We start from the raw sequence: 27,884 nt of genomic DNA, 5'->3' as shown, positions 1-27,884 counted from the left end.
CTTTCAAGTTTGAAACACATTCTCTCTCTGTAGATACATCACAATAACTCACTTAAAAAAACAGTATACAATCTATACTGTAGGCATTCTGCACAATCAATCCTGGTAAAAGTGGGAGTGGCTAAATCATGGTCCTTTTGTATGTGATTTGTTTAGCACTGTGTGAAAACCAGAATCTCTGGCCTGTCTCTGTCCCAACAAATCAAAGTCATAGCCCAAGAACAAATTGTGGGTTACAACTCTGGTTTTCTGGGAAAGAGAAAAGCCAAAGTTCCTGGTCCATATGTAACCTTAAACATGCCATGGACAGAAAGTCTGTTTTTAGCTGATCTTGCTGCAGGTGGATGTTCTTAGACAGCATAAACAAGCATATTGCATCATTCACAAAAGCCCACCATTTAAAAATAATGGATTATCATGTTGGGTGAACCATGCCATTGTGGCTAAACAGTATTTCAGTCACTGAAGTTAATTATGACTGAAATGTCATCCAAATCAAATTACCAATGATATTTAATCCAACATTTATTGAAATATGATCCTGCACCTTTTAATGCTAAGACATTTGCAACATTAATATACCCCAACATTTTGATAGTCACAAAATATGAGACACATAAAATGCACTACTTCCAGGGGATTTTTTTCCAGTTGATCTATGGAAAGTATGACATTAAAACAGATTAGAAACAAGTGGAGATATTTGATGCTGAACCTAAGCATTGGCTTGATCCGGCCAAATTCTGTGTAATCAGGCTGTGACTTTCCAGGATCTTAAGAGTTTCTTTCTAGCTCCTGCTACATGTGGTCCTTTTAACTCTAAATTAAAACCTGGGACATTTTGCAAGCAAAGTATGTTATCTACCACAGATCCATGAGCTCACCCATTGCCATGGGACAGCCACCTAAAATTCTTCTCTATGAACAAGTTTGTGCAATCATAGAACATAAGCCATAATCTGTTCTCCATTTTAGTATGGCTTGTAACCACCGCAATCCACCTATCCTTGCTGGGTTCAGATGTCATGTGAATAATGAGTTAATTAGGTGGCTTGCAACTGGCACACATAGGTATGCCCCATGGCTCCATAATTGTGTGAACTCACTGCAAAAGACCCCATATCAAGGCAATTATTTTCACTGATCTGTGCTTCGTTATGTTTATCATTTTAAAAAGTTTTTCAATCCCATCTTTCCTCTTAAGTTGATGAGGTTTCTCTCATTTTATTTTAATAGCTCTTTGGATCAGGCAACATTTCGTCTCTCAACCAAACACTACCTAGCAGGTTTCACAGCTACACAGAGATTTGCACATTAGTTCCTCACATGAAAATCCAACACTATAGTCACTCCATCACTCAATTGCACAATGGATGTGCCTAAACCAATGTGCATAAAAATGCATAGTAAGCCTTAGAATGCCCTGAAGTAGAACAGTTATGTACTCCTTCTAATCCACTCAACAGGAAGTGAGTCATAGCATACTATGCTAGTACTTTTCCTGCAAAACAATCCAGAAATCCCATAAGCTAAAGATGAAAGAACTGAAATCTAGAGAAACTGCTGATATAGCAAAAGAAAGCATTTTTTGTTTGTTTGAAGATCATCACTGCAGAATGCAATTCCAAAATTTATGATGCCCATGATTTGGAATGTGTCACAATTATTGACCAGCATTGAGAAATTGGTGAGCTTGACTGATGTTGATGAATACATTCACATACTTAAAGCTCAAAACCATATTAAGTGGGGAAAGTGTACATCAAATGTTGGCAAAATAAATGGCCTATTGGTTTAAAGCTCAGTTTGCAGTCAAGCTCAGTTTTCTTTTGAAATATGGTTTTGGACAGAAGCAATCTATATTTTTTTATGATTTGACAAGTATGAAATGTCTTAAAAGAATTTCCCCACTATTGATCAAAATATGTTCACTGAGAAATAAATCACAGTTATTTTAATGAGCCTACTTTCCAGAAAGAGTACATGGGATTATAGCTCAATTTTTAAGACTTATCAGCTTACATATAAAAGTCACAAGGTAATGTGTATGCTTTTTTAATTATACATTTTAGTGTGTTATTGCTTCTATTTTGACTAGAGAAGAGATTCAACTCTTTTAGATCACCTGAAATTTCTTACTGCCAGTATCCTCTAGGCATTTGCTGTTTATATTTACTGTGATATAAACCTTAGATATTTTTCTTCACTCAGTTATTGAATTATTCCATGCTTTCCATTGGTAACATTCAAATAATCCATTTTCTAAAAATGGTGCAAAGAACAGTAGTTACTTTCAAGTACTAATTTCTAAGTTCTACCTAAATGTCAGCAGGAGTGTTTCCAGCATATAAAGAAAACTACCATGCCAAAGAATAACTACTATTTAAGATATTTCATGACAATTAAGTTGGTATAAATACTTGTTCAAAAAACAGTAGATAAATGTGAAAGTTAACAGTAAATATTATTGCAGCATTTTAATTAGCAGCAGTTTGAAATACACAATTACCTTAATATTAAGTTTAATTTTACAAGGTCCAAACAGCAACAGATCATCATTTCCAAACTATGAACCATGGAAGACTTGATGGTATGACACAAAAAATAAAGTGCAGATCATTGAAGGCTGCAGAGACCAGAGAAGCCACCCTGATGATAGGATGATAGCAGCAGAAAAGGCTGCTTCCCCTTGTATCATTACAGGATTCACTGCTCTAACCATGTTTGTTTGTTTGTTTGTTTGAAATATTTTTATCCCATCCTACACAATCCAATTGTCCCAGGACAGCTTACAATATAAATAAGCAATAAAAAGACAAACAATCAAAAATACAACAACAAAATGCGACTGAGAATCTAATAACCTTCTCTTTTTTCATCAGCCCCACGAGAGGCAATTAATTTTGCCCCAAATTCTGTACAAAGCATGGTACAGAATACTGCAGAACTACCCCCTCCTCACATACACACAGAGGGGCCTGTTGTGTGACTACGTGAGCCAGCCTTGGCCTTGCCTAGAGAGACGCAGAGCTCTTTCTGGACATTGTTCTAAGTGGAAGCAGTTTCGTATTCAAAAATAAAAATGTGACTCTAGCTTCAATTATGCAATAGCCATGAAAGAACTGAAACCACCAAAGCCTACGGAGACTTGTTTTGGCAGCACCCTGTAGAGCAGGGTGGGCAATCAGTGGCTCTCCAAAGTTGGCCCACAATTCCCATAATATGTCACCACTGGCTATGCTGGCTAGGGCTGGGGGAAGTTGTAAGGCAAAGTGAGCAGACTCTGAGGGAAAAGTGAGCACTATGATTGCCCAAAAGCCAATTCTGCTTGAACTTTTTGGATATGCAGGGGATGCACTGGGAGAGGGGGTAAGAGAAGCAGCACTTGGGGCAATACATCTTACATGGGGGCCACAGGCCACATTTTGCTCATCCCTTGTTCACAGAATGTAAGACATGAGCTGGAATCTAAATTAGGCTCCTGAAAGCCTTCAAGCCTGCACATGGTTCCTGCTAAAATATCATATCAAATTTAATATAAATACATTGTCAAATCATGTCTTCTAAAGGAACTTCCTTTGAAACTTCCACTCTTTCCCGCAACCCTTTTGGCCATGAAAATGGGATTCAACAATAGTGGCTTCATTTCACTCTTAAACTCACTTTCAAAGAATAGGGCAAGAGAAGAAGCTGTTATCACTCATCAACCACCTGGCATGTACAGAGTTGAAATGTATTAAGAAATAACTAATCTCTTTTGAAAGTGGATTCAAGAGACAATTTTTTGATGTGCTATCATCATAAATTTCCATTCGACTATTGACACAGTATAGGTAAATGTTTGCAGGCAGAGTGGAATACAAAATTAAGATTACTGAGTGAATACCCTAAACAGATGGCACTTACTTCACTGGCCTACTTACGTAAATTAAACATTGATAGTGTGTTGTGTAGGTCCTGTCATTTGCCTGTCATCTCATCCATGCCTCAACATAAAGCAAGTATATTTTGCAGACAGGTAAGATCTTGCTGTTCCCAATGCTTATTGTAAGTGCAAAGAGATTTACAGCCTGTATCAGCAGGTAAATAAACAGCTTGTGCAATGGAGTGGAATTAAGTATCCAGCCACAGACAGAAAGCCAATACTTTACAAATGGGAACACTTGGGCCCAGCTGCCAAAGGCATCTACACGAAGCTCCTTAAGTACTATTACTCATGAGTCTCTCCTGATACAGTTTGTTATCCCCACCTTAAGTGGTGGCTTTTAGTTTCTGCATTAGGCATGATGAATGCATTACAGGGACTCTGATGGAAAAGATTAAGCTACAAGGAAGAAACAGGAACCTTGACTGATTCATATTAGATCTGAACATGATTTTCTTACACTTAGGTAGTACTCACCTACATAGGCTTCCTCCTCTACTGGCAAACGAAGAGACATGCAAAGGTACGTATCAGACTATGAAGAATGGCAGAAAAAGAGGGTTGGGGGAAAAAAACAGAAAAGGGTTAGGCTATTTCTCTTCTCTCCATGAGTTGAAATTGCAAACTCCAATAACAAACTGTTAACCTGCATATGCCTACCAACTTTTGCAATAGCTAGCCTTGAAAGTAGCCAAAATTTCTTTTAATGTAAAAGTATGTCTAAAAAACAAGCTAGTCAGAAAACTACAAAATGCTTGTTCCTTCGTTTTTGTTATTACGTGGTGCTTTTGTGAGGAACTTTCACATGCAGTATTGATGAGGACAAGTACAATGAGATTTATACATAGTGCTCCAATTATAAGTGAGCACTAAAGCTCCGTTAGATCTGATTCTTTTAACAGTGTAGGAAAAAGGTGCCATAGGAATAGGCCATACCTTGAGTGTACTTCTTCCCTGCGATCTAAAACAGGTGGAAGATCTCATACAGATGATTATATTTTATCCTTTCTATAATGCATTAAAAACTATATTTGGTTTTATATTTAAAGAGATTAAGAAATCTAAAATATATAGATTTTAGATATATATTTAAAGAGATCTGTCTAGGATACTGTAATCTACTGTTTGGTGGGTGAGACAGATACCCAACAAAGCTGCACATTTTCTAACTACAGTAATTGGTATTAGGGAGGAATTCTTTAACAACACTGTGACTTTATATGTTATAAAGGTTTGTGTATTAATTTTAGCTAGAGGCACAGAATCTTAAAATTATTTTGTATGATCTAAGATTATATTATGCTATCTTTGTACTGCTATCTAACAACTTTTGCTGCATGCTTTTTTGCGATGGTCGGATAAATATATAGAAATAAACAAATCTGAGCGATTAATACGTGCATGCCACGCCACAGTGTTCTTTCTTAATGTTGTGCTCTCTGTGGCAAAGAACAGTGATGAGTCAGTTATTGGCCATCCCTCCTCCCTTTCTCTCTGACATACACACAGACAATTTAGATTTATAGCTCCCAATAGCGAATTAAGAAGGGTATCCTTAAGGTAAAAGATAGCATGTTTGTTTCATGTAATGACAAGGAATTCACAACATATGCTGATATCTCTTGGTGTGGGCTGCCAGGGACACTGGGTGATTGAACAATACATTAAAGTACAATCAGCAAAAAACACTGCACCACCCCTTCAGTACAAGCATTTCCCTGGATATGGATGGCAGCAAGCCAAGCAGCATGCTTGATTGTGTCTTAAATGCACTTCCAAGCCTTTTCAACGTCTCCCAGCAGATATGTGGTTGAAAGACTCCTTGGGGAAAAGAATCCCCAAATCTACAGTAATTCAAGGCAGACCACATTTGCCAAGACACACTCTCTCTTCTAGCCATGCCCCTGTTCTTACATTATATTAAACAAAATTATTCTAGCCTGGCAACAGAGAATATAAAGACTGGAAATCCATAGTGGTGTTGGTACGATTCTCAGCACGATTAACAGTAATGAAAGTTAATCAAGATAATGTTCCCTTTATAAGTAAGCAAGTGAAAGTGAGGCAAGCAAGACTAGGCATGATTTGTAATAGTCTTCAGTGCAAATTGGAACATGACAACCCTGCACTGACATCAGTTACTCAGTCCTCCAGAAGATACATACTGCACTGAAATGTATATGAGCTACCTATCTCCTGTTTCAAGCAGATTCTCTGCTAGTCTAATGACTAAGTTGCTAGTATTTCAAAAATCAAAGCCTCCCAACCATCAGTAGAGCTCAAATCCATAATCCAAAATTCAAAAGGTAACTTCTAGTTGCACTTTGAAGAGGCACAAGATAACTATACTGACTGAATTCCAGGTACATGCTTTTGTCATTTCAGGATCTTCACAGAAATAGTCAAGCTGGACCAAGAGATTATTATTTATACAAGGATGTATACCTAAATCCTATACCATGCAAGATATTTATAACTGAATCTCTGTGTTCAAAGAAGATTATGTCAAAAATCAAGTACTTTCTCCTGAATGAATTTTCCCTTTGATCTCTAGATTCAAGTTGTATGTTCAATAGCAAGTAAGCTTCTCTCTGTAACTTTACTGTAAACTGTAGTTCATTGAAATCAGAAGTATCAGCTTCAAGTCTTCTTGCAAAGGCACAGGACAAACCACTGTTTGGTTGGCTTATATTCCACCCCGTTAGCCAGAAAGGCTCTCTTTTATCATTAAATCTAGTCCAGGCAATTGACTAAATGAAAAGCTACTTACAACAGGCTTGTAAAATTGTTAAATGGTAAATAATAAAACTAGACAGACTGTATGGCATTGTCTTAAATACATTTTCAGTTTACTTATACATGTGCCAAATATCAACCAGCTTACTAAAAATAATTGAAAAAGGTATCAGGCAGAAAGCATAGCATGTCCAAGTGTTTTGACTCCTACTCGTATGTCACCCACTAGAAGGAAATAAACCGTAATACGTCCTTCCATGGCTGCGAAAACAGGCAGTACCATGAATTAGTTGTTGGATCTCAGCCACAGGAGAGAGTTATCCACCTGCCCCCACCAAAGAATAAATGTTCAACCGCAAAACTATGAAAAACATTTCATTTATGTTTGCTTTCAACAATTAACCAAGGAGGAAACTACTTTGCCAATGGTGGGCTATTATGATAAAAATATTTTTCTGTAGCTTGCTTTAAACAAACATTTCTGATCTGAAAGTTGCATAGGCACACAAGTGACCTTCATGCCAAAATGCAGGCCATGATAAAAAGTCATGGACATCAAGTAGAACTAACTAACAAACAAAGGAACCAGAAGGAGATAACATTCATCTAGCCCATTTGGGGACATCAGGGGCTCTCATGGGTTTGTTCTTTTCTGGCACTGTCTACCTCTACTTTCCAAAGTCTTTCAAAGGAATGTGGAAAGGTAGGAAACAGGTCTAAAATAAAATAAAATAAAATAAAATAAAATAAAATAAAATAAAATAAAATAAGGCATATCAGGCCTGCAATATTTATAGCAATTCAAAAGAGAGCCATATATTAGAGGGGAGTTTTGTTCAGAAAAAGCCATGATTGTCAAGTAGTCTTTTCAAGAGAAGGTATTTTCTACTCTAAAAATGGAAACTGTCATCTTATAATTTAATCACGTCTTCACAATAGGTTTTTAATATCTCACTCACTGGATTTTGCAGAGGATATTGAAGGAAGTGATAAATCCCAAAATAGTGGACCAATTCTAATATTTCTTGCTTTTACTAGAAATATTTTAAGCCACATTTCAGGGCAAAATACCCTTCCAAGGCAACTAACATAAAACTACAAAACTATCTAACAGACTTTCAGACTTGTGTGACATAGCACATAATGTATTTTTCCTACCTTTTACACCTCCAGATACTAAAGATATGTAGCATACCCAAGATCTTGGAGACCAATCTAATTACAGATCCTTATCTGCACCAATTTAGAGTGATGGTCCAACTGTATTTTATATGTCACTGTTATTCAATAAAGATAGACACTTTGCTGTTGCATGTTCACTTTTCTCTCCAATGCACAATATTAAACTAAACATTTAAAAATTCACTTCATCAATTCTAAGTAAATAATTCACATAGAGGTAACTACCAGTTGTGCAAAGACTCTTTTCTCTGTATCTTTCAAGCTGTCAGTATTTGATAGTCATCTGTTCTAATGAATACATTTCCTATTAACAAAAATAAATGAGCACTGAAAAATTCAATTGCTGTATCATCTTAAGTCATTATTTGTATATTAGTCTACAAGCAAACATATTTAATATTAACATTATTTATTTTGGAGCACCTGTAAATAATGCACAAACTGGAGCCTCTTATTGTCAAACACACATACCTGAAGAGTTACCACTTTCCAAATACTAAAAATAAAACATAAATTCTTAAATTACCTTGTTCCTGCTGACATTTGCATATTGAAAGCATTTTTTAAATATCAAAACTGTAAGGCTTACTGAGTTCAAGAGTGCTAATATTATGTTGCTTTTGCATTTGTTTTTATGTGACTGCTACAGAAAGAGCCAGATAATTCAGACAGGGCTCACCATCCCAGAAGGCCTGATAACAATTGATGATTAATAATAAATTAGTGGTAATAAAAATCCAAGAATAAATGTTCACAATGGACATCAGAAATTATTCAAGCAACTTTAAGTTAGATTCAAACTTTCCCTTAAAAGAAGGACTCTAACATTCATTTTTGGCCTATGAATTGCTACAAATTTGCAAACTAATTACGGTATTATTTTTATTATATAAGAACATAAATTAGCAGCGTGTATCTGTACAACCAAGCCTAACCCCAACCCTACATAGCAAATCAAACCTATGTACACTGTAATTGACAGCAAGTCATTTTCACTTACTGCCACCATTTAATTTAAACAGTTTTGAAAGGATACATTTTTCAAGGATGGGTGTTCTTGTGCTATTCACTAACCTATTTCCACAGTATCACCCTGGGTAACTCTTTTCAGAAAGTAAGAGGTTTCTGCATTATACATTTGAGCAATAATCAAACATAAGAAACAAATGCATACTTTGAACAAAGATCTGCACCATAATTAGCAACTGGAGGTTACTCCAAGAGAGTACTTCTCCATCCCTACCAGTAAGAATTACTAGAAAAATGCCATTCCTTAAAATACTTGTCTTAGTATCAAGGGCCAATTGTTCCAATTAATAATCCCAGATGGAAGAATTCTACATTCTCTTACGCCATCTTCACTCACGCTACACAGAAATGACAGTACTTCAAATTATTCCAGATGGATACTGCATTCTTTCAGTCTGCAGTGTACATATTTTACCACACCCTCAAAACAAAACTGCACTTTCAAAACAAAACAAAACTTTAACCACATTCTTAAAGAGAACTATTCTCTAAGTGATGTTTGGTTAATTCTACCAAGCCAAGTCACTAACCAAATGCCACAATCAAAAACTAGAAGCTGCTTGTGGGCTGGGTGGGAGGAATACCCTGAAATGGCCCTCCACAACCTTGTGCCCTCCAGATACACTAACACATCCCATCACTCATCACAACCCAACACACTCATGCTAGCTAGGAATGATTGCTGCTGTAGTATAACACATCTGGAAGGTGTCAGGGTGCGGAAGGCTTTCATTCCTTAAAATATTATTTTTAAAAGGTTATGCAGCTACTGTAACCCTGCCTTACCAAATATGAAAATATGGTGAAAAGTTCTGAAAGATAATTTGTAGACATCCAATTGTTGTTGAACTGCAATTCCAATCACCTCTCAGGTTCAGTAAACAATAATCTCACTTCTGGCAATCAAATTTGAGAGTCAGTCTGGTGTTGTGATTAAGAGTGGGACTGGGACTCAGGCAATCTGGGTTCTAGTCTCTGCTCAGCCATGGAGCCAGCTGGGTAACTTTGGGCCAGTCACAAACTCTCAAGCCCAACCTAATTCTCAGAGTTGTACCCTGGCAAGGAAAAAAGGCAGGATATAGGCTGCCAAGAAATGGTTCTTAATGGCCACTCAAATTAATATCCAGCATGGTGCCTCCTTGTTGGATACTGGTCTTCCTTATTTCTTAATTATTTTTAATTAAAAAAATAGCAGGCCCCAGAAAGAGTCTAGAAAATAAAAATGACAGCTGGCTGCAGTCAAGTAATTCATCTTGAAATGCGTTCATCTACCTTGCCCCCTTTCCCACCCCAAAAAGAAATAAAGTCTGGGGTAGGACAGGTGATGGCAAAAATGCAGTGTTTTGTCCAAGTGTTAAATGTGTATGTTTGTCACCTGGTTGATGCGTGTGCTAATGAACTTGCCCTCTGTGAAATTGGCACATTACTGTGGTTTGTAAGAGCAAATACATGATTTGACATTCGAGCTCAGGCTCCCAAGCTTTCTTGGCTAAGCTATTTGCCTCTGAGTCTCATCAGTTATGGGGTACCAGAACAGGAAATTGTGGGCTGAAAGGAATACACTTGTATTTTTGCATCCATACCCCATCTCATACAGGTTACCTTACTTTTATCTTCCTCAGTTTCCCTTCTGGGAAATTACTTTTTTAAATAGACCATAAGCACCACGGCAGTCATTTTGTGACTGTGCTCACAAGATTCTCTCCTAATTCCAAATGTGTCACAAGCAGGAAAGGCATGTGGATGGGGCGAGAGAGGTAATCTATCTACCTGAACCAGAATTCCAATGGTTCAATATACTCTTGGCTTGCTCAGTTAATTTACTACAAATTAACACTGTACTTTGGAGTTTAGGAATTTTATACAAAACACATAGATGGATTTATTTACTGTATCTACATAGCACACAGGCCCTGTGTGACTTGTCTTTTGTAAAGGAAGCCTAAGGTTCCCTTTTTTGTACGGGAATTTTAGGTGAATGATACTGTAACATAGTTGACCAGTAATTACTGAAATCTTATCCCATATTTATTTAGAATTTTCTAGGTATCACAGAAAATGTAGAAGACTGAAGATCATCTTCAAGGATGAACAAACAGCAAAACCCCCTTGCGCTCCACTCATGTATTTCCTAAGAAAATGTATGGAGAAAACCAGTTCCAACATAAAATTGTTTCCTTGGTGTTTATGAAATCACTTTGGAAAGTGAAACTGTCCTTAGCACAACCACATATTAATCATTCATAAGTGAAAGAATTTTTTAAATATCCTGAACAAAGGGCTAAAGTAGGGGTCTCAAACTTTTTGAAAGGCTCCGGTGACCGTCCAGCCAGTTAGGTGCCGTCGGGCCCGTGCGAGGCGGCATCGGGCATGCACAGTGGTGGCTTGCTCACTCGGAGACCTCCCAGCAAGTCCAAAACCTTCTCCGAGCGAGCAAGCCACCAGCTCCCCACCCGCGCTGCCAGGCAGTGGCAAGCCCGCACATACAGGAGGGAGGTGGCGACTTGCTTACTCGGAGACCATCTCTGAGTGAGCAAGCCACCACCTCCCTGCCCGCAGGCGCGGGACGAATGGAAGGCCATGGTGGGCTGGATCCTACCCGCGGGCCGTAGTTTGAGGACCCATAGGCTAAAGCATATGCTACTTTAAAGATAAAGCTAGCAGCTATGTTCTCTCTCTTTCCCCTTTTACTCTAGAGTAAGTGGCTAGGGCCCAGTCTAGATAAGAATTCTAATATGGGGAGGGAGGGTTAACTCTTCCATGTCACTGCAGTATCCCCAGTTGGGGGGCTCTCCAAACCTGTACAATATATTGCCCAAAAATGGATCATTACCAAACAATATAAATAGCAGGCATGGGGGGGCCTTCTGCATCAGCAATGTGGTGAGGAAATGGAAGAGGAGAAAGATTAAAACCTACTTCCCACACATGCGCTTTAATCTGAATTGGGGGCCTTATGCTTGCTCTATATTAAACAAGTAAGGAACTGTATTGGGTCAATTTTGCTGTTTGATTCTTCTTCCTTTACCATCTAGTGCAGAAGTAGCCTTAATTACTTTTAGCTCTAGTCAAAGTTGCCAGCTCATTTAGATGTCACATTCTTCCAAACTAATATATTTTATTCCATATTTATTGTCCATTTCCATACATTTTCAGGTTGTTTTAAATTCTGTATGCCACCTTAGGGTTTTACCCATAAAGGCTGCCTAAAAATAACTTTAAATACCAACATATTCATGAAAAGGTACTCATATTATTTTGCTTCTCTTAAGCGACTAGAATTTAATCATAACACCCAACATTTTGTGTAAAAGAAAAAAGAAAAACTTCAGCTATGATGTTCCACTTTTCCCACAGCACAAGATGTACAAACAATGTTTGCACAAGCTTAAGTCTCTTTGTGGACCTTACCTTGTGTGTGCATCTTTGTGCACCCTACAGTTGCCACAGCAGATGGAGAAACAAACCTGTGTCAGCACCAACATACTGACATGTATACGACCCAGAGCTAAACACCACTATCTTCTTACACGAGACAACCTGTCAGGATGCACTGCATAGTGGCTAGCTTCCCCACCTGCCATACCCAGATGACTTCAGTTCCCCAAAGGGGCTGCCCACTTCCTTTGTGATATAGAGGCTACATGCTGAAGTAGAACACAAGGTACTTAGGTTCAAATCCCCGCCCAACCATATAGGAACCAGATACACCAAATTGTACGCTGCTGTAGGTTTACTGGAGGTTGCTTCTTTCCCCAACAAGCCATGCCATGCAGATTTGTACAACACAAGCCACACCTGAACAGCAATATAGAAATCACAGCTGTACACGAATTTAAATTATTTTGGTCATGCAAACTGACAGTCCACCATGGTTTAATTTGACCAAAGGGACTGTCAAGTTATGTGCTTTTTGCATGGCACTGCAGATGACCCTGCTCACCGTGTCATGCAAATGCAGTGTTACAGGCTGTGCAGGAGCAGAAGAGGATAGACAATCCCCAAATAGCCCTGAGAGAAGCTACAGCTTACCAAAGGGATGTCTATCACCTCAAGCCACCCACAATGTCAACTTCACAAGACACAGCAATCTATGAGTGTGGTGCTGCCACTGCTTGCATGCAAAATAACAGCCTGCATGTTCTACGAAGCCAAGTGGGGAATTAACCAACATGCATAAATCACATGCTGACAGCCCCACTGTCTCATCATGCTAAGTTAAGCCAGGGAAGTGTCTAAGGAGACTGACTATATGTTCTGCTCTAGGTTTCTTTGAAGAAGAAAAAGAGGATTTAAAAAGTATGCTGCTGCTGCTGCTACCATCACCATTATTGCCGAAGAAAAGTAGAATATATTGTGCTTAAAAACACAGGATGCAAAGCATTTAATATAAAACCAGAGAATAACATCTAGTCTTTATTGTAATGTCAACATATTTTCTACCATGTCTTTCACATTTCATATACATACACATTGAAAATACTTAAGCTTTCATTAAAAGAAGAGGAAGAAAAAAGGAGTGTTTTTACAGGGGGTCCTATTCAATTTTTCCATGTCTTTTGTAGCTACTGAATTGAAACAGCTGGCCATAATCATGAGTTTCAGGAAATGCTCCCCAATAATGGAATCACTTGTTTTTCTTCCATTTTTGAAAGTGCTATCTGCAACAATGAGTCATCTCATCTGCTGCAGAACATCCTATTCTTGTTATGCTTCAGAAGCTCTTTTTTAAAAACAAAAAACTGCTGTATGATGTCTTTTGGCGGCAGCAGTTCTACCTAAAGATTATACACAATTCAATGCATGTTTATTGAGAAAGAAACCCTACTATGCTCAAAGGAGTTTACTCCCAGACAAGGTGGTATGCATAGAACTACACAGAATAGTACAGCTGGAAGGGGCCAGAAAGGGCCATCAGGTCCAACCCCCTGATCAGTGCAGGACTTCAGGTTAAACAATCTCTCTCAGATGACTGTCCAGTTGCATCTCGAATGCCCCTAGTGTGGAAGAGTTCACAAGTTCCATGGGTCATTGGTTCCATTGGTGTACTGCTCTAACAGTGAGGAAGTTTTTCCTGATATCTAGCCAGGATCTGGCTTTGTGTAACTGGAGCCCATTTTTCTGTGCCCTGCACTCTGAGATGATTGAGAAGAGATCCTGGCCTTCCTCTGTGTGACAACCTTTCCAATAATTGAAGAGTGCTGTCATATCTCCCCTCAGTCTTCTCAAGGCTAAACATGCTGAATTGGTTCAATCTTCTTATAAGACTGTGTTTCCAGTCCCTGGGTCATTCTTGCTGCCCTCCTCTGAACCCTTTCCACCTCGTCTACATCTTTTTTAAACTGACATGTGCAGAGCTGTACTCCAGATAAGACCTAACCAGTGCTGAGCATTTTGGAAGTGATACTTCTATTAACAGAGCCTAAAATAGCATTTGCCCTTTTTCCAGCCACATCACAATGTTAACTCATATTCCGCTTGTGATTTAGAACAATTCCAAGGTCCTTCTCACTTGCAATAAATCCAGTAATCCACATCTTGAAATGATGCACTTGGTTTCTTTTTCCTAGGTGCAGAATTTGGCATTTGTCCCTAACGAATTTCATGCTGTTGTTTTCAGCCCAGTGCTCCAACTTGTTAAGATCACCTAGAATCCTCTTTCTGTCTTCCAGTGTATTAGTTAACCCACTCAGTTTTGTGTTATCTGCAAATCTGGTAATTCTTCTCTGCACCTCCTAATCCAAATCATTAATAAAAATGTTCAAGAGCACTGGGCCCAGGACTGAACTTTGCAGTACCACACTTGTTACCTTTCCCCAGTTTGAGAAGTTGCCGTTGATGAACAGTTAGTCTGGTTCTGTAGTAAATTGTGTATCTACCTGATTCTTGTTCTATCTAGTCCACTTTTAGCTAGTTTGCTAATCAGGATATCCATGGGGCATTTTGTCAAAAGTTTTGATGAAATCAAGACAGATTATATCCACAGCATTCCACAGTCTATCAGGGAGGTTGCCCCATCATAAAATGAAATCAGATTAGTCTGGCATTTGTTCTTGAGAAATCCATATTGGTTTCTAATAATCACTGCATTGCTTACAAGGCAGTTATAGAATTCTGCTCTAGAATTTTTCCCAGGGATTGATGTCAGACTGACTGCTCTGTAGTTCCCAGATCATTCTTTTGTAGCTTTCTTAAAGGTGGGGACAACATTAGCCCTCCTCCAGTCACCTAGCACTTCCCCTGTTCTCCATGATTTCTCAAGCATAATGGACAGTGGTTCTGAGAGTACTTCCACCATCTCATAAGGCTCTAGGATAGAGTTCACCAGGCCCAGGAAATCTGCACTTATTCAACCTAATTAGCTGATCCTTGGCTATTTGCCTATCAATCTTGAGCTGTCATCCTGTCCTTCAGCTTGTACTTTCCCTTCATCAGGAAAGTCATAGATCTATTTCTGGGAGAAGACTGAGCCAAAGTAGGAATTGAACACTTCTGCCTCTTTGTAATCTGTTATCATTTTACCATCCATAATGAGTAAATTAATCCCCATTTCGTTCCACTGTCTTTTACTTTGGACATATCTGAAGAAGGCTTTTTATTGCTTTTAGTATCCCTCAGTAGCCTCAGTTCATTCCTAGCTTTAGCCTTCTGGGCAATTATGTTCTACCTCCCTGTATTCTTCCTTTGTAGTCTAGCTTTCCTTCCACTTCCTATACATATCCTGTTTGTTTTCAGATCATCTGTAAGCTTTCTGTGAAGCCACATGGGCTTATTATTTATTTATTTAGGAGGCTTCTATGCTGCCCCATTCACCGAAGCCTCAGGGCGGCTCACAATAATAAATAAACACAATATAAAAACAATATAATTTGTGTTGACCTGGCCAAAAATAAATAAATAAATAATGTTAACAATTAAAATAACGTTTGAATAAAAAGATTCAAAAATGTTTGACTACTTCTGTAGTCCTCTACTCTCTTTTCAAGTTGGAATTGTTTGCAATTGTGCCTTTAGAATTTCCTTTTTAAAAAATCCCCACCCATCTTGGACTCCTTTTCTCATTAGTCACTTGCACTCAGTTTATTACAATTAGTTTCCCAAAATCCAGGGAACAGGTTTGGCTACATTTGGCTTTTGCTTCTGTTAGAATCAAGCATTCAAATATGGCATGATCACTTTGTCCATTAGCTCTTCCCTATTGGCTAATATCAAGTCAAGATTGCCATTCTTCTTATTTCTTTCTCCACTTTCCAATGGAGGAAGTTATCAGCAACACGTATTAGGAATCTCTTGGAGGGGCCGTGTTTGGCAGAATTTGTCTCCCAGAGAAACCATGTACTTTTAAGTGACATTATTTATACAGAAATCACATTTTCTGAGTGAATTTGAATCACCGTCACACACAATTTATTTTATATTTTAAAACATAAGCACAACCCTGGTTAATAGCCCTTATGCACGTCTTGCAGGGTCAGCAGCTAAATGCTTAGTATCACATATGAAAGGCTGCTATATTAGTGCACTGTTGCAGAGGGGAGGAGTTTACAGGATTTGGGATGGATTATGTTCACCTTCACTAAAAAGGAGAAGCCATTTGGCTGGTCTGATACAGTAGCTTTGATACATGCACAGAAGCAGGAACTGGAGCAGGAAATGAACACACAAAGATGCTACATGCACAGTTCTCAACAGAAGTGCCAAGCCCAATGTTTCATGTAATATCCTAGCTGCCCAAACAGATTTGTACTTTGCCGTATAACAAACATCTGTGATCCCTGCTTTGGCATGAGAGGGGAATAAGTATAAGTCCTCCACCTTCCCAGATTTTAAACTTAATGTGCTTTACTATGTTATTGTATTTTCTGTTTTTAACTTTTGTTTTGTGAAGAACCCAGAAAGATGTGGCTTTTGCAGTGTAGAAATGTAAACCACAACGTAATAAAAGTAATCTGTTGAACTGGTAGCCAGAAGAGAAAAGGAAACACCTCCAATATTGCTGGCAGAAAATGGAAATACTTTCAGAAATGTTTCTGAAGAATGTGTGTCGTTTAGTGGAAGCTAACAATATGAAGTATAAAACTAAGACAAGGACAAATCAAATTATTTAGTTTATCAAACTGAAAATGCTTCACATCTACCTTTGAGGGAACTGATTTCTGACTAGATTTTGCTAGCAATAAGCTTGTTGTACTGTTATTTTTGAAGCTGAGTCTTGCACACCTTGATTCTTGAATTTTCATTTTGTCTTGAAATGGGCTGGTAAAACAAGGTTCATAATTAATCCAGGTAAGGTCTGTTACTTATACTTGCTGACTTCCGACCTATTTAAATTGCCAGAAGCAGCCTCCTTGGGATGCAAAAATGGGAACAGTGTAACCTAAAAATATTTCTCTGATTGCTGAGTCACTGATGAGTGTGTGTGCACATGCGCATGCACACACATGCGTGCACATATATAGTTAGTCCTGAGCATTCCTGGAGGCATACTGATGCATTTTCAAATGAATGCAGAACAGCACTTACTCTAAGTCAAGCTGCCTAAGGTAGAGTCCAAATTTACAAAATCCTGGTGAGAAAAACATTCTAGTCATGAAGCCTAAACACATAAACAATAATTAAGAGCCATAAAGTCACCCCAATCTATGTATCACTCTATTCTGCAGAAACTGTACAAGGGTTCTAACAACCCCATCCCATGTCACTACATTACAGCTTTGCTCCATTGTCTATGTCCCCAACACTGCCAGCCAAATCCTAAGCACCCTCCCTGTCTCCTTATTCGGAAGCTGTAACTTCTTCACCTCCATCACTGCCTCCATCTACCTGCTGCATTTACTTATAAAGTCAATGTAACAGAGCCAAACATAATTAGGTTAATCTAATCAAGTTTCCTATCTGACTCAAGGCCACAGATTTGGTTACACCAGCTTTTGCAATTAAACCTATATTCTTTGATTCAAGTCTCAGCTGGTATTCAGCTAATACCACTTGATATAAGGGTAACATTTAACTCCCACATGGTGGACCTCATTTCTAAGCCCTATAATATTGGTTGGTTACATTGATTAGTTAAGTGACAGGACACACGCATGATTAGAGAACAGTACAAGCAACTGTTTCTACCTAATTCATGCCAATTCCACTACTAGATCTACAGAACATTACTAGGTTTTTCTATTCTGGTAAAGAACCCATCTGTGGAACTGCAGAGAAACCAAACAGAAGAATCTGTACTTTCTATTAGAATTGCTCTCATCTAATTTTAAAGACCTTTCTAGAGTGAATTCAGGTGTACACCATGATCAATTCTTTACAGATGCTGCATGGTAGAAAGAAAAGCACTATTTCCACAGGGTTCTAACATATGACCTTTTCAGATGCTATCCTGTTTTAAGCAAGCTTTCCAAGATTCGACAAAGCAAAAACAGCAACCTAGCTCACTATGCACCATAAACCTTATGTCACCACAAGCTAGGCTGATTGTGTGACTTCACCCTTAACAGACTTACAAGATTGTCTTTATTTTCTTTAATGCAGGTAAATAAAGCTATAGAGCTAACTTTATCCATATGTTCTTACCTGCTTAGGAGTCACACCAGGCATCCGAATGTCCAATGCAAAATCTGATAATCCTAGGGGAACCAGCTGCTTGTTGCTGCCAAGACATTCATTTGCATGAGATCTGGCTGTGTCTTTGTATCTATAGGTGACAAGAGATCAGGAATAGCAGATCTACTTTGCATTTTAAATTGTATGGGTTTCTAATACTCATGCAGGTCATCAACTGTCTATTAGGTTTACTGGAGTGCATGATTAGCTGGAAATCTCATTTACTGAGAAATCCATTTGCCGGATTTTTTACCAGTAAATATTTGTGTGCATTATAAAGCAGCATAAAATATTATGTGCTAGAAAGATATTAGTGATTTCAAACACAAGGTCATGCAGTAACTAACATACCAAAAGTTTACCATGTACTAATAAGAATGAAATGGGTATGATCATCACTTAAGGAAAGGCTATTATTGGTAGAGAAGATCTTGAAGACAAGCTAACATTACAGAAGCTGATTCACAATTTCGTGGAACTGCACAGCTGCATGTCATGGTTGCATCAGTCATCTGCAACATCTGCTCTATAGAATACACTGACATATGGGGAAACTCTTTAGCATGTAAACATACCACAGAATTTCCAATTCCCGAACAGTGATTGTAAACTAGCTTTTAGGCACACATACTCATATCTTTGCTTGGATACTAAAGCAGTCAGTCATTTTGTTACCTAGGTTTTTTATAGCAGGTGAATCTGGAGACATGTAAAATGACAAGATATCAGCTAGCTTCAAGGCAGAAAGATATGAGGGCCCTTGACGTGATGTGAATAGCAAAAATCTCTTTGGATAAATATTTGATGTGATAATTAAGGTGAGTGTGCTGTTCATACAGCCTTATTGTCTTGTGAGCAAATACAGCTGACTTCTCCTTAAGGAATCCTGAAATGCAAGCAGACATCTTCCAAAAGGCTAATCAAACAACTGGTAAATGACTTGATGCTCTTTAAAAAGAGATTAGAGACCAGGAAGAAGAAAGGGCTTATGGGAAGGACGCTTTATATATGAAATGAATTTACTATGGAGCTTGTGAAGTGGGTTTTACATGTAAGTTATTATGCAGCATTACAAAGAAAATTATGCAGCCATACTTGCAAGCCAATAGTAGTGAGAACTCAGTATTAACCAGTAACCATTACAACTAGAATTTCGGAACTTCATTAGATCAAAATGGCTTTTGTTTGCTTTGCTAGAAAGTCCACTTTTAACCCTGTAGCACAATAATGAAAATAGACAGAAATGGTACTTAAACAATTTAGATCTTGTCTATAGAACCCACCTCTTAAAGACATTAAGTGGGCTTCTGAATGCCAAACAACTGTTTTGAAAAATAAGAAACCATATTAGCAGGTTGTTAACGAGGCCAGCCATGTCCACCCTGCTGTTCCTGACCCGATTAAGGAAGCAGGGAAAGGGCAGTGCAGCTTTATCAGCTGTGATCCTGACAATTAGGCAGTAGCAGTACTATCAATTTGCTACTTCATTATGATGTTCTCTGCAGGCATTCTATAGCTTTTGACAGACCATCCGTCTTGGAAGAAATGTGCTCTAAATCAGAAAGGTGGGACGATGCTGCAATGTCTTCATTAGAAGCGGCAAAAAATACGAAGAGGAGGAGGATGCGACAAAATCTCTTTCCTTTGCTAAGCTGTACTTGTCTCCAGTGAAAATAGCAGAAGCAGAAGTCACAGCCCTGGTGTTTTTCTCCAGTCTATTGTCAGATATCCAGAGTACTTTATCAATCAATTCCACAGTGAAGGAGGCTCCAACCAGCATCATAGAAACCCATGTCATTCATTCATCATTCAGAACCTGTAAAAACAGAAACAGATAATAGATGACTTAACACATTACAGCTTAAGTTCTTAGCAAAGACTTGCTAAAGCTTTTTTCACACGTTAGGAGTTTCACGAGATTTATATCACATCAGAAGAACTTTGCTGACCCACCCCCTTCCCCCCTCCTTGATACACTACACAGTAGTTCTTGTAAGTGTGGTACAGATTCTTCATAGCATCCTCTGTGAAAGGTAGAGGCAATCCTATCAAAAATAGTTTACTGTATACCCCAATAGTGTCAAATGACAACATTTAGAAAACTGAAATGAATTTAGAAAGGCATTTAACCTAAGCCCCGCTTCAGAGAAAACTGCATTCAGTACTGACCTTCACATGAAATACTATGCTTTCACAAAAAATTAATGGAAGTCCATTATATCTGTACAATTTGGAGCAAATAGAAAGTAACTACCTTAACATTCTACCTCCTGTGTTAAAGAAGCAGAGCATTTAAAGTGAAGGTAACAATTATCTACTATTCTGATCTATCTGCTTAGGAGTAAACAACATACAGTTAGAAACATAGAAACAGAGCAAGTCAGAAGGGGCCTCCCGGGCCATCTAGTCTGACCTCCGGCACCAGCCGGCTCCGCTCAAGACATGCCCACCATGTGCACGTCCAGCCTATCCTTGAACATCCGCACTGATGGGGCCTCAACGACCTCTCGTGGAAGCCCATTCCACACCCTCGGGGTCCTAACTGTCAGGAAGTGCTTCCTGGCATCCAAATGAAACCTTGGCTCCCTGAGCTTTGCTCGGTTGGAGTGCATCCTGCCTTCCTCTGCAGGGGAGAACAGGCCTCTACCCATCTCCATGTGACATCCCCTCACATACCTGTATGTCGCCAACATATCGCCTCTGAGTCTCCTCCTCTCCAGGCTGAAGAGACCCAGTTCCCTCAGTCTCGCCTCATACGGCATCCCCTGCAAACCGGCCACCAACCTTGTGGACCTACGCTGCACTGACTCTAACCTGGCTATATCCTTCCTGCAATGAGGGGCCCAAAACTGAGCACAATACTCCAGTTGTGGGCGCACCAGAGTCGTATAGAGTGGTAGTAATACCTCTCTTGATCTAGAAGCCACACTTCTGGCTATGCAACCAAAGGTGGCGTTCGCCCTCTTGACCACCACATCACACTGCTGACTCATGTTTAGCCTGCAGTCAACCAGTACCCCGAGGTTCCTTTCACAAGTGCTGCTCTCCAGCCACTTGTCACCTAACCTGTACTTATGACAGTTATTGCAATGCCCCAAGTGCAAGACCTTGTACTTATCCACACTGAATGCCATCCTGTTGTCTCCTGCCCACCTGCCCACTTCCATAGTCTGTCGAGATCCCTTTGAATCTGGATTACCTGCTCCTCAGTCGTGGCCACTGCTCCAGTTTTAGTGTCGTCTGTGAATTTGATCAGCAGACTGTTCACCCCCTCTTCCATATCATTAATGAAAAGATTAAACAGGATTGGCCCCAGGACAGAGCCCTGGGGGACCCCGCTTGTCACTGGCCGCCATCCTGATGATTCCCCACTAATGGTTACCTTCTGCTTTCGGTCAGTCAACCATGCACTAATCCACCGGACAGTGCTTTGGTGTATTCCAAAACGCCTCAGTTTCTCCACCAGGATATCATGGGGCACTTTGTCAAAGGCCTTGCTGAAATCCAGGTATACCACATCCATTGCATCCCCTCCATCTAGCCATCTCGAAACCTTGTCATAGAATTCCACAAGGTTTGTCTGGCAGGACCTGTTAGACTGTGTGAGCAAATTTAGTCTGCTTTATGCCAATGCTTTAAGCAAATTTAAATATAGAACTGTTGTAGTTCACCCTTATTTTCTGTATTTTCCTCCCCTTATCCATTTCATTTCAATTTATGATTCTATTGATTAATGTTCTTGATCCATGCTTTATTTGTTAGTACTACTGCAGTTACAGGAATTACTTTGCTATTCAGACTATAAAAATGTGTACTGGTTCTAGAAGTGTATAAGCTTTCAAAGTACTTAAGAGTATTATGAATAGCATCACAATTTTATATACACATTTGAATCATTATATGTCTGCATTTCACAATTTGTTCTTATATGGCAGTGACTATGCAAAAAAGCATTTCTACAGTCTGTGAGCAAGAGTCCCAGGGATAAGGATGGCTTGGAAAACCCCTTCAGAGACTGGAGACAGTGCTCTGATCTCGGAAGGGGCAGCTGGAGATCTGACCTTACCCATCACAGCCAGCACAGAGAGAATCAAGCCAGACAGCCAGTCTACAAGGCTGAAGAAACAAACTCAGAGATGGGGAAATGGTGGCTTCCAGGGGGGATGAAGAAGAGGAAACTAGATAGATCAGCATACAATTTATCCTGAGCTTCCTTCACCACCTTTTCTTCCACTGAAAAGCCTATCTAGCAAAATTATAGCAGAATGAAGGATGGGCAGGCAAATACAGCCTCTGTCATTCTTCCCTCTTTGCTGGTTTTGGCCCAGGAATCTTTGGCAAAGGAATCTCTGAATTCTTCAGTGCTTCTGAGCAACAAGTCATCTCCAATTAGACTTAACTGACAAAAACTATGGCTGCAATCTGTAAGGCCTTTCTAATGTTTTTTTTTTTTTTAATTTGAAATAGGCTTCTCTCTCATACTGAAAAATAAAACTTCACAGGTCCAACCTAGTCAATGCTATAGAACCCTAACCCTAACTTTTCCATAATGCTTAATTTTGAAGCCAAGTGACATTAAACCCAAAAGAAATCAAGCACACTAAATGTCCTCACCCATCCATAAGTTTCATTAAGTTATATTCACCTTTCAACAGGGTAACACTGATTTTTCATATCTTCGTAACACAGAAAAGGGTTGCCCCTTAACAGAAAGGGAAAACTTCTTCACACATTATGTAAGTTAAACTGAAGAGTTCATATTCACAGGATATAGCAACAGCCACCAACCTGGATGGCTTTAAAGGGAATAAGACAAATTCATAAAGAATAAATCCAGTACTGATTGCTAGTCACAATGGCTATGCATTATATCCTGTCTCAAAGCCAGTATACAAAGGAACATGAGCTAGAAGGTCCAACTGTATTCATATCCTAATTGTGGGCTTCTCATTGAGACTTCAGGTTGACAACTGTTGGACAGAATGCTTTTGACCTGATCTAATCTTAAGTCCTCTCACTGGTTACTGAAAATGTATTTCAAGAATATTATCGTATGTATTCTTACACACCTGTTATGCATATACTTCCCATCCCTATGCAACCATCTGAAAATATACATAGTGAAATTCATGTTTCACTCATGGCAAGGCAGCAAATATTTCCTTTTGAAAGCATTTCTCCTGCCTGTTGATCCACTTTTCATCTGTAGACTTCATTCAGAAAATTCTAGGATGTGCAAAAAGCATTTATACGGTCATGGATGACAGCAGCATTCTTTAACTTCCTGAGCAATCACCTATGCCTTATAATAAAAGTACTCCATTTTCCCAATAGGAAATATCAGGAAGTGACCCAATTAAGAAATAAAACAATTATAATTAACAATGTAGCAAGATTTCCAAGAATTATTACATTTCTAGATGTCCATAAAAAAGAAAAAATCCATCAATGACAGGATACAAATTACCCCTGATAAGAAAAAAAAAAATCTGTGGAAAATATTTTACTGTTCCTCATATGCCAATAAGCTTGCCAAAGAAACTGCTGGTGTGTTTCCAAAAGGTCAGTTTCAATTTCAATTCAAGAAATGCACTATAATTTCCTGTTAATATGCTTGAAGAATTATCTTAAATGGCCTGTTTATTGCAGACTGCAAGCATTTTGTACTTTGTAGGCCCAAGCACATATACAGTGGTACCTCGGCTCACAAATGCCTCAGTTCACGACCAAATTGGGTCGCGAACAGAAATTTCTGAAAAAAATCGCCTTGGGTTGCAAACTCCACATTGGGTGACAATTGCGATTGCACCCATCGCCCCCTCCCCCTCCCCCCGCAGCATGCCCGCTTCAAATTTTTGTGATTAAAAAAAGAAATAGTTACAGAATGGATTAACCATATTTACATGGAACCTTATGGGGAAATTTGACTTGGCTCATGACCAATTTGGGTCACGACCAGAGTCCTGGAATGGATTAATTCCTTTCATTAATATTTTCATTATTAATTTGTTCACATTCAATGTTTAAATGTTAAACAATTCAGTGATATTAGGGCTATGATAACAAAAACAAAAACCAAGAGAATTGCCTTCTTGCCTCAATAGGAAAATAATTCTAACTCCTTCTTTGGCCACAAAACATTAAAGCAATGTTAAATTTCTTTAAGCCACCCACTAAAAATAGGTACTGTTTTCTTATTGAGCAAATTTAACATATATACATCTTGGTAGTGTATAGTTATGAGAATTCTAGAAATGAAGCAGAAATTAATGAGATCTGATGTTTTATCTTTTCTTGGCCTAGCATTGGGAGTACTGAATTGTTTCCTCTATATAAGAGCTAACATTACATATCCATTGTTACCAAGTTGTAACCCGCTTAATGTTCTTCCAAAGCAGAACATTTATTTGTTTGTTTCATTTCTATGCCACCCAATAGCCAAAAGACTCTCAGGGCGGTTAAGAAAGTTAAGAGCATATATATTGTTTTCATTTTTTGTTATAATAACCCCAAATAAAACAGCCACAGCAGGCCCACAGCAACCATAATCCAATCAGACCAGAGGCACAGCAGCAATACAAGATAAAATGCAATACAAACTTAAGAAAAGGTGACTATTAAAATACTGGGGCAAATAAAAAGGTTTTTAACTGGCACCAAAAAGAATCAAGAGTGGGCACCAGGTGCACCTCTTTGAAATGCTGGTTCCATAGTCGGGGTGCCATAGCCTAAAAGGCACTTCTCATGATAACCACTATCTTTACATCATTTGGAGGAATTCCCTGAGAAGGACCTCAGAAGATGACCTTATGGCGTGGGTAGGTAAATAAAGGACAAAGTATTCCTTCAGATAACCTGAAGGGTTAAGGGCTTTAAATGTTAATTAGTACTAGCACTTTGAACCAGACCCAGACTTCAATGGTCAACCAGGGCAGCTGAAAGCAGTCTGTCCTGATGTATTCTCCTGAGTCAGTCCCTGGTAACAGCTTTGCTGCCCTATTTTGAATCAGTTGAAGCCTCCAAACTGTTTCCAAAGGCAGCCCCATATAGAGCATGTTACAGTAATCCAAATGAGAGGTGACCAGAACATGGATCACTGTCACTCAGCAATATCTGTCCAGATAGGGCCAGAGTTGAACATGAGGACACAACAATGAATGCTAATGCTATATGAACCTCCAATTGCACTTTTGGTTACTATCACTTCCTATTAGTAAATTCCTTTTAAAAAGAAGCCCACTGAGATCTTCCAGCTATACCCCGATATCAGAGTTTAAGGGGCTTCTTCCCAAACAATACAAGCAGCAGTACAGAGCATTTCCTCTATACTACAATCATCTGGCTATGCATGTGAACAATTGGACAGTGCCCTTTGATTATAACATTATTGTTTCTAGTAGTACATTTCTCTCCAATTCTCATGAGCAAGAAGTACATGTTAAGAAAAAATGGATTGCCAGTATTCTGCTTTTAAGTTAGCTTAGCCAAGTCTCCATACTAAATCAGTCCATCTTAAGTATAATTTGAGGTGGACTGATTTAGCATGGAGACTATGCTCAAATATAGCAGAGAATGTGTGGTGGCAAGTGGAAACCTTTCTCTGTCTACAGTTCCACATCACAAAGTTACCACGCTCATACAGAAACTACATTGTCATTTTATTGTCCTTATGCAGAGATGAAGTATCTATAAGGTTAACTGTTTGATTTGTGGTCTAAGTTGAGTTCATAACCAGGCACCCTGCAACAAACAAATGCAACAATCCATTTATCAATTGCACACAATCATGTTGTGCAAACCTGGTCATTGAGAGAGCTGGACTAATGACAGTAAGGCACTGTTTGGATTAGGGACTTGAATAAATAAGGAAATGGCATTTTTATGCATTTATTTTTGCTGTGGTTGCCATACTATCCTACTCCTCATATGGGGTGGATGGATGTGTCTGTCCAATTATTTATAAAACTTTTTGCAACTGACATTGTTATTTGAAATTCTGTTTTTCTTTTTCTGGGTTATCTACCCCATGTCTAAGAACCAACCCCCACACGTCACCTAAAATGACTTGGAGTTTGAGTGGAAGCAGCTATAGAAAAATAGCCACCTGATGTCTCTGGAAAAGGCAACAGAAAACAAAAGAATGAAAAGAGGTGGAAACTATTTTGCCTCCTTCCCCTTCTATATACTGAACATATTATTACCAGTCTGTGAAACTACTTCATCAGCTGTTTGTGTAAAGTAGGGCTTAGAAACAGACAGCATGCCTTCTACCTTTTCCAAATATAAGGAAAATAAAAATGCTTTAAACATCAATCTAAACAGATTTTTACATTCCAATTTGAAGTACTGATGTTTCCATCATATTATTATATCTTGCCTTTTTTCCTTTCAAGGAACTCAAGGTGGGTTACATAATCTCTTCCTTCTCTCAACCTTATTCTCACAACAACCACCCTGTGGGGTAGATTAGGCTGAGAGTCTGACTGGCCCAAAGTCATTATACATAATGGAGCCCAGAAGGGAAAGCAGCTTCTTACTGTGTGATAATTTTAAGAGACAAGCTCAGTTAAAATGGCACACCTTGTGTAAAACATCTCACCACGATTTGACATTTCAGAATACTGTGCATGTGGTGATCTAAATAAGTAGTGAAGTAGTATTGAAAAAATAGCAAAAGTCACTGTAAGAATATGCACAGTTAAGGTGCTAGTTCTTCTAGTTCCATCAATCTTAATACTGATTCGGTATTCAGAATTAATTTGTCACATCATAAGTGCAGCAAGAATCGACTATGTTAAATATTTGAGAAATCTGAAAGCACCATCTATCCTGGAAAAGAAAATAAGGTGGAATGATGCCATTGTAACAAAGACAACTATATAAAAAGTGGTACATAAAGATGTATACATTTATTTAAGCATTTAAAATGCTTATTCTTTTATTGTATATATCAAAGGAATACATCTCCAAAATTGGCATGTGTAATTAATTGTAGTTGATATTCTCTAGTAATTATTTAATAAACTGAAAATAGATAGTGTGAATGCCAAGATTTAAAAGTAGTAACAAAAAAGAAGGGGCAGAAAGGCCAAATCAGTAATTAGAAGAAATCCCAATAATTGCTCTTCATGTGCTGCAGCTTTATCACATTATAAAGATGGGATGTTGTGAGTGGTAAACAAGCTCTCCGAAACATGAATCAACGGACAAGCATGCATGCCTTGCTCTTGACACAACCTCACCTGGTTTTAATGCAAGTTTGAAGACAGGTCCAGCACCTTGCCATTTTTCCCTCCCCTTCCTTTCTATTCCTACTCCTTCGTATTATCCCAAAGAGCTCAAAAGAACCATAGGAGACCTTTTGGGCCCGAGGCGAGCAATGTACCCATCAAGAAAGTGACAA

The 27,884-nt window shown here is 38.7% G+C and overlaps 1 protein-coding gene across 5 annotated transcripts in view; it reads right to left on the bottom strand.

Moving 5' to 3' along the window:
* PAM (peptidylglycine alpha-amidating monooxygenase) overlaps positions 1-27,884 on the bottom strand; it is a 151,854-nt gene that overhangs the window by 80,670 nt on the left and 43,300 nt on the right. For all 5 annotated transcript variants that reach the window (XM_044446882.1, XM_044446884.1, XM_044446883.1 and 2 more), the window contains exons 2-4: positions 19,765-20,297; positions 18,452-18,572; positions 4,403-4,460 (exon numbers count right to left, since the gene is read on the bottom strand). In XM_044446882.1, coding sequence (XP_044302817.1) covers positions 4,403-4,460; positions 18,452-18,572; positions 19,765-19,856 — 271 coding nt within the window. In that variant the 5' untranslated portion in view covers positions 19,857-20,297. The remainder of the gene's footprint in view (positions 1-4,402; positions 4,461-18,451; positions 18,573-19,764; positions 20,298-27,884) is intronic.

This window comes from Varanus komodoensis, unplaced genomic scaffold, assembly GCF_004798865.1.
Source record: "Varanus komodoensis strain SLA01 unplaced genomic scaffold, ASM479886v1 scaffold5, whole genome shotgun sequence".
In the NCBI taxonomy this organism is placed as follows: domain Eukaryota; kingdom Metazoa; phylum Chordata; class Lepidosauria; order Squamata; family Varanidae; genus Varanus; species Varanus komodoensis.
This window is presented reverse-complemented; position numbering and strand designations above follow the sequence as displayed.